Genomic DNA, 14,792 nt, shown 5'->3' with positions numbered 1-14,792 from the left:
CATAATTTTTCAATTTCCGACTGAATTCGTTAAAAACGCCGCGGTATAATATAATACAAATATCAAATTTGCAGATATTTTCTGGTGGAAGCTTTGTGAAAACACTCGGTACATTAGAATTCCTGGAATCTTGAACATAAAACTCGTATTTTCGCGATTTCATACATCGGTTATACATATGCATATTACACGGTCTTTGCTTTGATAACAACTTTATGAAAAAGTTACAAGGTTACAGACGGTGCAGATCGTTGACCTGAATCACCGGCTCCCCTTATCCAGGTTAACGAATAAGGGGTACATAAATTTGAGCATTACATTCAGTGAGTCTCAGGGAACGAAGTGATACAGTCTCGTTCAAGAATCATATCAATACAACGTAACCAGTACCAAAAAAAGTTGTACGCAAACGCGAACCTTTAAAAATTGCACGTTCCATTCAATTGAGTGGAAACAAGGACGTTAAATTATATATTTGCGTTAAAGAAAAAAAATTTATATCCTCTTCAAAGCTTCAAATTTCAACTGGAATCAAAGTGTTTGAGTTGTACAATAACAACAACAGTTTCGGAGCGAGTGAACTCAATTATAGTTGGTTAATTTCAACCCTGTATATACGTGTGCGTTTGTGGGTATAATAACATAGTCCATGTAATATTTGAAATTATTTTCCTTCTTATTTCGCCGACCGTGTACAGTCCCCGGTGAAGGGAATCAACAACCCGTACGATCCTCACAACTACGACGACTTCTATGCCGAGGAATACGGTGGTTATGGCGGCGGCGATGGTCCCGGGGGGCAGAACAAAGGTGGCGGTTACGGGGGCCCAGGTGGACGGGGCGGCGGCGGCGGAGGCGGCGGAGGAATGCCGCGGAGGGAGGGTCGCGGGGGTGGCGGCGGTGTCGGGGGCGGAGGAGGAGGCGGCGGCGGCGGAGTTGGCGGTCCGCCCGACATGAATCGCGGATTTCCACCACAGCAATCGCGGGGAGGACCCCGAGGAGGCAACATGTCAGGGCCGCCTGATCGCGGATACGGAGGCGCTGCCCGCGGCGGCGGGGGCGGCGGTGGAGGCGGGGGAGGCGGGTACGACGGGGGCCGCGGGGGCGGCGGCGGCGGCGGCGGATACGGCGGAAATCGCGGAGGACCTCCGCCCTACGGCGGCGGAGGCGTGGGAAACTATAACGGTAGGTTACGAGTTACCTCACCTTGAGATTTATGCGCTTTGACTTCTGCAAACGCGTCTCTACAAGTTGCAGGGATTGCTGAAACCTGTTTTGGTGACCTGGTGTGGTTTTCTGTTTGTTTGTTTTTTTTTTTTTTTTTTTTCTCCAAAGTCCGGGAGAGTTTAGTTTTAGGGTAGTAAACTGTTCCAAGGGACGACGATTCGGGGTGTTTGCTTGTTGGAAAAACCGGGAAAATCTGAAATCCTTGAGGAATTTTTTTTTTTATTTTCTGGAATAAACAGGAATTGTGACAGCGAATTTTGGGCTTCGTTATCAGGAAGGTCTTCCGATGAATGGATGTATTACTTTCTTTTAAACCATTTGGAATAACCAGAAGAAACAAATTTTGTTCGTCAAATTTTTAAACCCTAATTCTACCATAAAAACGTATTTGAACGAGCTTCGCTGCTTTAAACAGATTTGAAAGGAAAAATCAAAATTAATGAAGCTACAACCGTTTGGCAGTCTTCTGGTAAAGACATTTGTCTCCAATACACCTGCAATATTTGTTAAATCACTCGGATAAATCGGGCATTGTCTGGGAAATCTGATATCATATTTCTTAAAACATAGATTTGAAAAACTTAGGTTTGCAGTAAGTTTTTCGTTTTTGACACATTACGGGCTGTGACATCGTCGCTTATTGAAATGTCACTAGATCACTCTGTCGCTTCTTCGTTGTTAATAAAATAAGCTTGGTATACCTACTCAAGTGATTTTGTAACATCAAAGTGATCAATAATTATCATGTTGAAAAACATATTCAATAATTTTTATCCATTAATCTTATGTACGAACGCATCTTGTTTGACCAAATAACGTAACGGTTTGAATAAAATCGGATCTTGCTCACCCGAAAATAATGTGTCCTATATTTTTATGAAAGATAACGGATGGGGAATGCAAGGAGGAGCCCCGAATGGTATGGGAGGTGCCGGTGGGGGAGGGAATTCGGGAATGGGTGGCATACCTTTGGGAGGTAATCAAGGAGGTAATGCAGGCGGTAATCTTGGGGGCGGCGGAGGCGGAAAGACCAGTACACAAGTCACCATTCCCAAAGACGTGAGTATGAGTGAAGATTTCGTTGAAATAAGAAATTACATCGCGCGTCTGCTGAAAGTGTTGTCCCGAAAATTGACCTCAAATCGTTTATAGCAAGATCTTACCAAAGAGCACGTTCAGTATTCCGTACGCATCTTTCATTACTCTTGCTACATAAAACCCCGTAGACGTCTACTTCGTTTAAAGTTTTAAAATGACTTGAAACCGGTATGACTTGTCTTGTACAGTCGGTTTCGACGAGATTCCACTCCATGTTTGTTCCTTGCTTTGCATTTGGAATAAAAATCTTCCGTTCGATACGAACAATATGTGCGAAATTTTCGGTTCTTTAAAAGTTTGTTATCCACTCCGCAGCTTGCAGGAGCCATTATTGGTAAGGGTGGAGCGAGGATCAGAAAGATTAGGTCTGACAGTGGTGCAGGGATTACTATAGACGAGCCTCTACTTGGCAGCAATGATCGCATAATCACCATTAGTGGACTACCAAATCAGATACAGATGGCACAGTATCTGCTGCAACAGAGGTAACAATGAAATTATTGAAATTGCTTGAAATTATAGTCGTTAAGCACCTACGCAATTATTATTAAGGGATAAATGAAGAACCGATTCCAAAAACATCTCGGTAACAGGTTCAAACATTATCCCTCCCACACTCGCCCTGCCAATCTTAATAATAATAACAATAATAATAATAATATACATGAGAGATTTTTGTACCTTTTAATGCAGGTATGCACACACATGTAAACAAATGCCGTGTATGAGTCAAATCTTACTTATTCGAGCAGGGAAAACATTGTTGAAACAGACGAATAGGGTTGTTGAAGATTCGTTAATTCTAGGCTTGAAATGTTGTGTGATAACTATGACGCGAAGATAGTTTAGGAAATAGCTACAGATAAACTTTCCAACCAATTAACGCCGTGACGTTTGTAAAGCTGTTCTTGCCAAATGTTTGCCAAGCTTTTGTTTTCTTTGCCACCTACAAAAATGTAATAATTGATATTTTTCATGTTGTCTCATAAGTGATGGCAGCACAGCAACACACAGCATTCGTCCAGCCCAAAAACCGCATTTTTAAAAGTAAGTTATTGCATTTATCGGTATTTGTATTTGATAGTTTCTTTTTTAACTATTTGAATTTGGAATACGAATAGTAATTATCCTTTAATCGATTAGCGCTAACGATCGTTCCCGTGCGCTATATTTCTTGCGAGAATCTATGACAATTTTTTATAGAATTTATTAGTCAAAAGTTTCAGCTGTATGTTACCCTGCTGCCATCAATATTTATGCATATTTTAATGCGCGTTTAATAATTTCCACTCAGTGAGACTCAGTCTTCTCGATATAGATAATTATTATTAAAGCTTAGATGCGGTAAGTAAGAGAAATTACAAATTGCGTTAGCTAAAATTTGCTTACCTCGAGCAATGTCGATGATGCTCAATTCTGGTCTTTCCGTTCAACTTAACAAAAGTTCGGAAATCAATTTCATTCTCCTGTGCGAAAAATGAAGAACCGCTCTAAGAAGGATCATAATAGTAGCTGTTCTAACAATAACATTAATTACAGGACATGAACAGAACGTTAAAAACGACATCTTGTTTTGTTTTTTTGGTTTTTAATTTCATGTACCTTAATTCCCCTATCGATTCGCCTATTTCCAACTCCTTCATCTTCTCCTTCTTTGGTTCCGCGACACATTTTTATTCTTTGTCAATATATGTATATATATATATATATATATATATATAAACTTTGTTATCAATATAACATAATCCGTACTCACAAAACGTTCAAGTCACTGCTCTACTTTTTTTGTTCCAAATTTAGATGCAGGATATTTTTTTTTTGTTCTTGAATATAATTTTTCCATTTTTTATTTACTGTTTATTTTGCAGTGCAATACGATCGCCAGAAAGCTGATCGATTAGAAAACGTTGTCTGTTGAAAAATGAACACGAGATTACTTCTGTTTGATTTGTCTAGCAAGCAGTGTTGCCCCACTTTGTACGAAGACGTAGTTATATAATACACCGTTATGTTCCTTATATTGTTAATTCACCATATCGTACAAAAATATAAAAATTATAGTTTACATGCTACTCCAATAAACAATTGTGAAAAAGTGATTTTTTCCTAACGTTCATGTTTCAGAGTTGTCCAAGTTTTGATTCGTTTATTAATATTAGAATTACGGTAGTGTAAAAGACTGCTTGTGCGTGTGTGCGTGTGTAAGTGAATGCGTGTAAACATTGACTAACGATACAATTTCTTACCGCAGTTATAAGTGTAATTTGTTGCGAATGCTAGTCGACAATTGATAATCTGCTTATTTATCTACAAGTCTTTAGCTTCTACTAACATGGAATGCGAATAACAAGAACGATAACAAGAAGCAATAATTGAAGACACACGAAGAATAGAGTGAAGATGGCTTGCTTGAATTGTGGGCAGACAAAAAAACAAACAAATATAATGGGCTCCGTTGTGTGGAAGACTAGTGATTTTGTTGTTCTACTTTTGATGTAACAAGGAATCACTAATCATCCTACAAAGGTGTTCGGTGTCAGCGAACTTCGGAGCTTTGGAACTAACATCCTCTCTGCCAATGTTTCACCTCCATATCATCTCTTCGTTCATTTAATCCACCACGCTCTTAATTAACTGCATATTACCATTAAGAATATGTTGTGAGAAATATTTTTAACCCAACTGAGCTCTTTCTACGAACGTTAGTAGTGAATTGATAATTTTTTTGCCGTTGAATTTAGAAAATAAACCACTTTTAATTAAACATTAATAACCTCGCAGCTAAAAATTTGTACATTAGTTTAGATAATAACCAATAATTGTGTACGATACATTATTATCTAATTGGTGAAGAACCCGAATGCTTTTCACCATGACGTTGCCACTAACACAGAAGAATTATTTCATCGTAAAATTACAAAGCGCAACTGATTATTACCCATAAATTCAACATAAACGATGATACGTAATTTTTAACTCTAGGTTACCGGTACTGTTAAAGCTCCAAACGAAAATAACGGTACCTTAAATATTCCCTATGGTCGATTTAAACCGGTTTCCAATTGCCATATTTTCGATAATTTGGTAATAGATCTAACCGTTATTAATTATTGTTGAAATTTTTGTGTTTTAGCGTGCACGAGAATTCAGACCACTATTAAAACAAGAGGAGAAAAGAAACACGGGGGAGCCAAAGATGCGTTTGTAACATTTTTTAGAAATATTTGAAGAAAATGAAACCTTACACTGAAAATCCAGTAAGGATCTTCCCACTTTGGTCAGCAGATTATAGGCGGCCTAAACATCAGGGGATATTTTTTCAGACCACTTTCAGTAGCCGAGTCTTTGTAGAATATGTAACTGTACTTTTAGTCAGAGTTGGCAGGCTTCTGTACCGGTCGGTCAGCTAGAGTAAGACTTTTTTTTTTTTTGTTTCATTTTTATCATGTCTTTTCCATTCAGAAGATGAGGTGGCCTCACGCAAGCAATACGCGGTACAATGTTATTACGGATGGCTAAATCTTTATCGTTCAAATTTTCAATCATGGTTGTTTTTTTTTTTTTTTTTTGTCGTCTCGTTTTATGAAACTTATTTTCGAGATGGTAAGTAGGATTGAAATTTGACTACGGAATATCCTAACAATTTATTGCTGAGTAGCGCAAGTCTACGAATTAACTTGGGGGCAACCTAAAAGCTACTGTATCAGTCTTTTAAAAAAAGACCGGAATCGGTCGATTAGCACTTTACTGCGTAGCTTTTCATGAGAAACCACTGTTGAGACCCTGAACCCTAGCCTAGCTGTAGCTCTTCCGAAAATCATAGATCATTTATATTTCATTTTGTTTCCGGTCATTCTGATTACATACAGTTTTCTTTTTCTTTTTCCTACCGCATATACAAATATATCAATGTATATACACACACGTATATATATATATACACACATACAGATAAGTTAAAAATCTTAGTAACCGTGGAAAAAAAAACGTTCAAACGGGAAAAATGATCATTTCAAAAAAAAAAAAAAAAAAAGAAGAAAAATCAAAGACGAATGCAAACTGATGAAGAGCTTAGCATTTTGTACATAAAACAATCCTCCCACAACATAACACCGCTGTCATGTACACTCAGCCTGTACTTGCATTATCGATAATATTAATAATTATACACTGTTATAATCCATCCCGATATATACTAATAAAATTTTACTTATAGTAAATATGTTATTATCATTAATCCATCAAGACAACATCAGTTTATTTGTTACGATAATTTTACATTTAGAAAGTTAGATAGTATAATTTTGTAACGTTGGAAATATCGAGTACCGAAATCTTATTACCGAGATAATTGAGTAGACCCGCGTTAATTCAGACGTTGGCACAGGTACAGATGTTGAAGGTAAAATATCGGTAATTTTGTTTGATCATATGGTTTCGATAATTAGAGGGTATCCACGGCTGTTATCAGTATCGAGCGTGCTTTGACGTCATCGCCCATCTACTTGTCGATTTTTTAAATTCATTTTACTCTCGATTGTAGTCTTTACTCTGCGTTTGCCATTTTGTTGAACTACCTATACTACTCTCTGTAGAGGCAAAATAAACAAAGTTTCAATGTTAATTGACAATTCCCAAACAAAATTTAACTGTCACATATCGTCATCACTGGTCTGTAGTTTATTAATATGTAAGATTTCTCTTGATTTAACGACACACTTGAAATCAGGTAACGAAATGAAATAAAATAATCAGAAGTTTCTTTGATGAAATTTACTCTGTACACTAACCATAGCTTAAGAATACATAGGGCATTGTATCATACATATATTATAATATACCGAGTAATTGAAACAAAAATGAACAGGACAGTTAATTTAAAAAGTTACGCAGAACCCTGACGGATACAAAGTTTTGCAAATTTTGAAGAAACTGAGACTCCGCCTTAACTATCGAGATAATTCATAAGTATCCAAAGCATGAGAGTTAACTGGCAAGTCCATTCGACGATACGGCATACGAATTTTTTTTTTTTTGTAGCTTTGTAATGAAAACGTACATGATACCGTCATCGCTTACTTCTTAAGAATGATTTAATTTTAGTGAGTAATCTGAAACGGATTACACAGATGTACAAGTAACTTAGAGCACTTTGTCGCTCGGTAAAATTGATAATCGTAATGGCATTCGCCTAAATGGCACCTCGATAATATTAAAATTATTTGTGCTTAAAGGTACCTCCGTCTAACATTTAAAAATATATCTAAATCTCCCATTGGGTTATCTGCGTCGATCAAATAGAATGAAAATGTCTGTTAGAAGTATGTTAAGTAAATAGAAACTTCAAGCTTTTTTCAAAGATGGAATAATGCTTATCGAACTTGGAAAGAATCAAAGTTATATGTAGATACATATTTCATCGGTTTACAATGGTGGTTTGAACAAAGTGGTTTACCACTTCGTGAAAAAAGCTTGAATTCGGAATAGCTTCATCCTCGTTTCCATCGCCATTGTCACTCAAATCATAATCAGTTGCATTTCATTTCTATGAATACTACACCTAACATGGGCGCAATGAAGTGTAATATACAGTTTATATCAAGTGTAACGAATAATTTTTATTTGTCAGATAATAAAAGTTAGTACAAACGATAGTGGTTACTCTTCTACAATCAAGTAATTGTCTATCTTGTCAAACTCGTGCTATTTCAGCATTATTTATTCTGTTATATCGTAAGTAATAATACGAAATTATATTTAATTAAAAATAAGTATTATATATACATATATATATATATATATGCGCAATTGGGCGTATCGCTTTGACCACAGAGCTAATTATACCGAAACCAATTGTAACTACAATGTACGAAAATATTCGATGTTTTTACAGTCTAACTTTTGAACAAACGTTCCCGTAAGCCATCTGCAATTATTTGATCGCATGTTTCTGATATATCGAACGACATTTCAACTTGAAACTTTGAAAAAACCTCAGCTAACTCCCTACCTCGTTAATTGATGAGTTTGCTTGCCCGAAGTATATCGATGAAAAGTTGTCTGAAATTACTGTAGATTTTGCCACAGTTCTTGGCCAAAAGTTTTGAAAAGTTCTTTGTTCGGTGTTTGCTAAAATTTAGATTAGATTTGAATTGTTACACATATGTTCTTATTGAACGCGTGAGGAACAATGGTGTTTTTTATTTGAAATGAATTATTCAACAGGTTGAAGTCCAAAGGCAAAACATCGACAGTGTAGTGTTTACGGTCAGATAATCCTCGCGGAAAATTTGAAATACTTTCTCCGCGTGACTGCGAGACGTGATCAACACAAACGTAAACAAAGGTGTGAGCTTATTGGTTCTGCGGGACGCAGTACCGCCGGCGGTCTCTGAAATCGATCAACGCTTTCTTGTAGTACGACTATTAGGGGCGCGATGTTGATAATAATGAGCAATTGTCAAAACATGGCGCTTCTGCATCGTGGCGAATTGTTCGTCGGACGATCCCTGCTATCGTTGGCATACAAGTCAATCGTAGCTATTCTTACTTTTTGCTCCCGCTGGTCCAGTGTTTTTTGACTCCTAATCAAAATCTTGAGATTCATTAAAAACTGCGGACTCAGGAGGCAGTAGAGGACAAAATTTGCTGAACTAGATATCGCGTTCAATAGCGTGGCGACTATTCTGAAGCTGTAAGAAAAGTGATTGTATCGGTTACGTTGTTTTTTATCAAATGTTGTATGCTTTCGATGAATTTATAATTACAGCAAGTTTAATCCTCTGAGAATATAGTCGTGTAGCTGTTCGTATAATTCTTGTGTAAATTCCGGGGAACATGATTATAAGTTTAATTAAATTCATGGATGATCTTTCTAGCTTTTTATGTCGCTTGTTTAATCAGACCGAGTTAACTTACTGTTCCAAAAAATTTTCGTCGATTTTTGTTGCGTCGCCACCATACAAAATTGATACCGCGCTTCGTCTTGATGCTAGATGGGTGGGGACCTCGCCCACGAGAAACATGAAGACTATGCCGACAAGGGTAATCGTTAGTCTGGCTTGGTCCTAGGAAACCAAACGGAAGGAAGTTAGAAGAGCATGGACTGTGTCAATGAGCGCGAAATAAAAATATTTCAACGTAATCAAGGAAATCCAAATTCCAATTCGAGTTCCCTTTCTACTTCTGGATACTTGAAATTTGTAACAAATATTTAAACTGTTTTCCCAGATCACAAATAATTGACTGGAATTACAATGTAACTGTATTGATCAGAATCTAGTTTGGACGAATATGAAAAAGTGCTATGTAATTGAGCTAGATAAGACTGGTGCACCTCACAAAAGAAATACGATTGTAAAGGAAGGTGGATTTGAAAGTAACGTTGTGGTTTTATCATCTGTGAGATTGAAAACCTGCAGGCAATTTCCTTCGCGAGTGAATTTTCGCTGAAGCAGCATCTGTCGCTGTTTCATAATTCTGCGAACAGCAACGCACATCGCTGCGTTGCCTACAAGTAAGAATACCGCCGGAACCAAACCGAATGCCACCAGCTGGAACCAATTTTGAATGTTGTAGTACCTGAAACAATAATTAACAAAGTATCGGACGTGCCTAATTTTTTTTTAATTTCTTTATCGGACCGTCTCATTCCGGTGGGTTGTATAGAATCTAAAATACGACGCTGCTAAATGTAGCTCGGGGCGCCATTAATCTCTAATCAACAACGTAGAGCTGAATTTAGAAAAGTTTAAGATTTCGTTTATCCGTGCAGATGCTGCGTGCTGTGTACCGTAGTTAATCAAATCGGAAGATTCAATTAGTGGGCAGTGGTGAAATCGGATTTGTTTTTTTTCATATTACAAAAAGTTTCTTGACCGAAAGCCGTTTAAAAGTTTGATATACATCAAGTTAGTTTGAACAAAGTCTCGAAGGATTTCGAACTGCGTGCCTGCAGTGGTGTCTCGAGTGTCTAGAAAGTTTGCAGAAATATTTACATATTGAAGAAATGGAGTATCGATGATAATTAAGATTAGGGACTAGCTGACCTCACTCCAAATTTAAAGACATGTAAACGGTTTATGTGTCTCAATTTTTCTTTGGCATTAGAGTATTTTGCATTTATCACTTGTCCAGGAGAAACAATTTATTGAGAATCGAGAATGGGGAAAACAATTTTAGGTCCAGTCCTGCAAAGCAATTTACACAGAATTGTTATGTAGCGTTATTCAAAAAGAAATTTCTTACAATTTTGACCATGTTATCAATTATTCTCTATCTCTTGGTAATTCTTTAATAGAATTTCGGGTTTCCCCTGCAAATTCATCCGCAAGTCAAACACTTCGGGAGAAAGATGTTTTTCAAAGCGGCGCAAGGTAATTTTCAGTAAAAAAAATGAATCAAGAGTTCACGGTAGTTAATCGTCAGGGAATTTTGTGATCGTATGCGAACGAGGAAGGATAAAGCTCCCCTGGCGACAAAAGTGAATTTTTTTAGTGGCCATGATGTTACTCGGTTTCTCGCAAAAATACCCAATTTGTTGTACTGGAATATGAATAAATACAACCGACTTCGTTATCGATTGGAACATCGTCCTGTATGCTTCGTTTGAAAAAATGCTTTGAAAACGAACGAATGCATGAATCCGAAGGATCGTTGCCGCGGTGCTGGGTACGACTCGAAGTTACCCTTGTCAACCGCAAGTTGGCTTATCAATATATTATCCCTAGTTTCAAATCTAGCCTACGGCAAATTCGCTTGCTTGTTCGGTAAGCTTGGAGCTTGTGTTGGGGCTGCTTTAAACCTTACGATTAGCTACGGCTTGTTTGTCGCTGGCTTTCGAGTCTCGCGTTACAAACTCCGAGAGTTTCTACATCAAACCCCTGTCTGTTCGTCTTATAGACCTTGAGAAATTCGCTGTGAGTCAAGGGCACAGCTTAATCACACCAACTACCAACTACCAACTTGACGCACGTTGCACTATCTACGCGCTTTTCGTTAACAATAAATGCTCCTGAGAGAAACTGCGAACGTAAACTTCCGACGCGAGTAAGGTTCACGTAATTTAATCGCGGATTTATTTCGTTCTCTTTATTCTCTTTTTCCCATTTAACTATGAAACTCGCTAGAATGAAACAGCAGTACCGGTATACCTGTATTTCATGATCTGTGCCAGTTACACTAATACAGAGAGGTTTTTTTCAAGACGGAGATGGACTTTAACGAGAATCATTCCTATATATACATATATGTATATGTAGGTATACGTATATAGGTAATGTGGAATCAAGAAATGGACAGTGCGAAGTCGTGTATCACCAACAAATTAACTGAAGGTAGTAAAGCTTCTTGAAACCGACGGACTTGCTAGCACAAGAACTTACTACTGGTGATCCACTGCAGCCATACCAATGGATGAGAAACCATAATTTAACTCGGAGAAAGGATTCTTAGGAAAATATGATAAATAAGCGATATTTCAAAAGTTTACTGGACTCACATGTATACTCTTTCAGATTACTCCAAACCGAGTGTCGAAGCTATCTAATTTCCTCGACTATAAACTTTAAGCAAGTATCTCACCGTGAACTGAAGAATTCCGTTGTAGTCAGCTCACCCTTTTCGTTGTACGTGTAGATGAAACAGTAAGGGATGTTAAAAAGAATGGCACAGAACCCGGAGAATATCATGACCTTACGAGCAACGGCGTCACTGCAAAACTTGGGAGGCTTCCATTTCGGTGGCCTGGAAATCAAAGCCAATAATGCCTCTCGATGAAAACTCAAAAAATGGTAACACTCAAGTACGGTAGCGAAGTATTAAAATTTTTAACACAGGTCTCAGGCAAATCCACTTCAACTTGTTCGGCCGTATTCGAGCTGAGTGGTTTTCGATGTTCTCAAGCGATTGCTGCGCTTATAGGTATTCTGTATTTTGACCATTCATTAGAGGGGAAAAAGCGGAGTATCTGAGAACTTTTCTGCAAAGAAACAGCTGCGTTACCCTGATATAAGGATCAGTCTGTCTAGCGTGACGCAAACTGCTGCCCAAACTGCGATGTTCGAAGACACGGAGCCGACGGGAAGGTGAACAAAGGCGTCGAACTCCGTCCATCCCGACTGTCCCCAGAAAAGTCCTCTTGCCAATCCCGAGAATACCAGCAATGCGCATGTGACGAGATCAGCACCCGCCAGCACTGGAACGTGAACATGTTCAATGGATTTATGACCCCGAGTCGTCAACTACGGATTAATCACCGTGGGAAAAATTTGGCAACGCGCGCGATATACTTTTGCCAAGACGAGTTCCAGTATGTGAAGATTAGTTGCATTACCAGCTAGATAGGTGTACATCGAAGCCTTCAGACTCTTTCGGCTGAGAACGGCCAAGATGAGAGTATTCCCGATAACACCGAGAACGGAAATAACGGGAACAACGATGCTGTACATCATGATACCCCATGTCGTCGGCTCATCGGCCCAGACGTTGGTTTCGCTCAGCTTATCCATTTCAGGATCCGTCACATTTATCGAACGAAGCAACTCGAACGATTCCTCTTGAAGTTTCCTGCTCGGGGAATATGGAAAGTTGTTTCGTGTACAATACAATTCCCATGCTGGGATCAGATTTTGAAATTGGCAATATTTCGATGCCTTTCAACTCCCCGGACAAGCCGAAGGTGTAGGATCTCTAACCTTGGTATTTGCTCAGCGTAAATTCGTGGGAGGACAAAAACAATGTTCTTTCTGTGTTTTTTTTTTTTTGGTGAGCTAAAAGAGGAAAGAGGGAGTCGGATGTTTGACTCTTTTAATCTCGGTTTACTTTGGGCGAGGTTTGGTCAAAATCACCCATCCAACAGACCGGCGCTACCACTACGAGCCACGAGCCATAAACTTTTATCTAAACAGTGCCTGCAGTATGCTACGATACGATTATATACATATGCCACCCCCCCTAAAATCGCTAGCAGGAAATCTGTCAATAGTTACATAGGCACATGTCGGACTTCTGTTGAAGGATACGATTAATTCTCGCTCCAAAGACGTTAGCCGAGCTATCGTTAACGCGTCGATCAATCACTCTTTGCCAATACTATCAATCGTACAGTGTGGAGTGCTGAAACAAGTCCAACTTTTTCCAACATTTGCGTCAAAGCTGACCTTCGAGAATAATGGTAAAATAATTCCGCGAACTGCAATTAACTGGGGATTTTGGCAAGTAAGGAACATTTGTGTTCGTGACATACATGTACATGTATGTATAGCTGCAGCAACGTGATTCGTTTCGTAAGAATATATGTACGTTTTATTCTTCTCACCTTGTCGCAAGCTCGAGTACCATAATTCTAGATTTTTCCCACGAGTCAGTGATAGCGAAACGGATTATTGAGCAGAACAATTAATTGCTAACGCTGCGATTTTGTTGACTCCAACCGTTCTTTGTGTCAATCGGCACTTGTATCGACAATGTTCCGCAGCGAGGAAAAATCCGACTGTTAATTGCTGATTATTTTTTTCAATATATCCACGACAACCCGAGTGAATTCCCATAAGTTGAGTACAAAAAGAAAAACTTCGAAAAAACTAATTCACCGTCATCACCCACGCGATAATCGACACCTGGATTCCCTTCGATCGGTCACGTTGTGCTGACGGAGAGAAATTTTGTTAGAAACTGAATGAGCGGTTCGACTGCCGTTAATATTTCGCGGCCCTGGCTATGCCGGGTCATATTCGAGTGTCGCCAATTGCGTCGGTGGGAGCTTTCAAGAGGGGATGATGGGTCAACCGATAAAGGGCAATTAGTAGCTTACGGTGAGTTGGGATGCGCGCTTATGATCAAATTGCGTCTCCGTTCATTCTTACTTCCAGATTTAACCTGCCCTAAGGAATATTGTTTTCGTGAAAAACACTCGTGGGAAAGTTGTACACACATATAGAATTTGTTTACGTGACTGTAATTGTCAATACATGCCGTACATTTTATCCTACAGAGATGCAGATGCGAATATAGACAGAGCGTGTGTTTTCAGTATTGATTGAGCTTTTTTGAGCGGCGTATTTATTTCTAACTTGTGCTTTTTTTTTCCAGGTGGGATGAAGCAGACAAAAAAGGCGTGGAGGTGAAAAAGGGAGAAGGAAGCTCTAAAACTGGCGATCCATTCAGATGAGATTAAATTATAATTAATATTCAGTTCCCGTTCATCATGGCAGAAGGTATTTAATTTTAGGTAAGTACCTGTACAGCCTACGAGTTCTACGGTTAAATTAACATTTTGAATTCAGATTAGAAATGTAGAATAAAATGAACGGTCACTGTTGCAAAAATTTCATCGCCTATTGAAAGGGAACTTTTTAATTTCATTTAGAGAAGCCGCAGTATGGAAATTTTAGTTTCAAAATCATCTATGGATAGTCTTCGGTAGACCTACGTTAACATTTTAGAGTAAAAACCTACCAGAAATGGTA

At 38.5% G+C, this 14,792-nt stretch overlaps 2 protein-coding genes across 9 annotated transcripts in view; one reads left to right on the top strand and one right to left on the bottom strand.

Moving 5' to 3' along the window:
* LOC124187987 (heterogeneous nuclear ribonucleoprotein K homolog) overlaps window positions 1-7,979 on the top strand; it is a 102,758-nt gene extending 94,779 nt beyond the window's left edge. For all 7 annotated transcript variants that reach the window (XM_046580215.1, XM_046580213.1, XM_046580216.1 and 4 more), the window contains 4 exons: window positions 699-1,185; window positions 2,111-2,286; window positions 2,641-2,810; window positions 5,459-7,979. In XM_046580215.1, coding sequence (XP_046436171.1) covers window positions 699-1,185; window positions 2,111-2,286; window positions 2,641-2,810; window positions 5,459-5,486 — 861 coding nt within the window. In that variant the 3' untranslated portion in view covers window positions 5,487-7,979. The remainder of the gene's footprint in view (window positions 1-698; window positions 1,186-2,110; window positions 2,287-2,640; window positions 2,811-5,458) is intronic.
* Window positions 7,958-13,457, bottom strand: LOC124187989. Of its 2 annotated transcripts, XM_046580220.1 has the most exons (7): window positions 13,020-13,457; window positions 12,659-12,891; window positions 12,328-12,520; window positions 11,908-12,069; window positions 9,741-9,906; window positions 9,244-9,392; window positions 7,958-9,017 (listed from the first exon to the last, which is right to left on the bottom strand). In XM_046580220.1, exons 2-7 carry the CDS (start codon window positions 12,831-12,833, stop codon window positions 8,786-8,788), a joined length of 1,077 nt encoding a protein of 358 aa, XP_046436176.1. In that variant the 5' UTR covers window positions 12,834-12,891; window positions 13,020-13,457; the 3' UTR covers window positions 7,958-8,785. The 2 variants fall into 2 exon arrangements, with proteins under 2 accessions (XP_046436176.1, XP_046436177.1); XM_046580221.1 differs by lacking the exon at window positions 13,020-13,457 and having other exon boundaries at window positions 12,659-13,011.
* Between the last annotated feature and the right edge of the window lie 1,335 nt (window positions 13,458-14,792).

Source organism: Neodiprion fabricii, chromosome 1 (genome assembly GCF_021155785.1).
Source record: "Neodiprion fabricii isolate iyNeoFabr1 chromosome 1, iyNeoFabr1.1, whole genome shotgun sequence".
Lineage (NCBI taxonomy): Eukaryota > Metazoa > Arthropoda > Insecta > Hymenoptera > Diprionidae > Neodiprion > Neodiprion fabricii.
The sequence above is the reverse complement of the archived record's forward strand: the minus strand, read 5'-3'. Positions and strand labels throughout refer to the sequence as shown.

Bases quoted from the DNA above. Each gene is read 5' to 3' on its own strand.
- LOC124187989 (XM_046580220.1), bottom strand. From the start codon at position 12,833: ATGGATAAGCTGAGCGAAACCAACGTCTGGGCCGATGAGCCGACGACA. The intron at 12,521-12,658 runs GTAATGCAACTA...TTCACGTTCCAG, and splicing joins GATGTACACCTATCTAGCTG to TGCTGGCGGGTGCTGATCTC. The intron at 9,018-9,243 runs GTAAGTTAACTC...CTTTTCTTACAG, and splicing joins GACGAAAATTTTTTGGAACA to CTTCAGAATAGTCGCCACGC.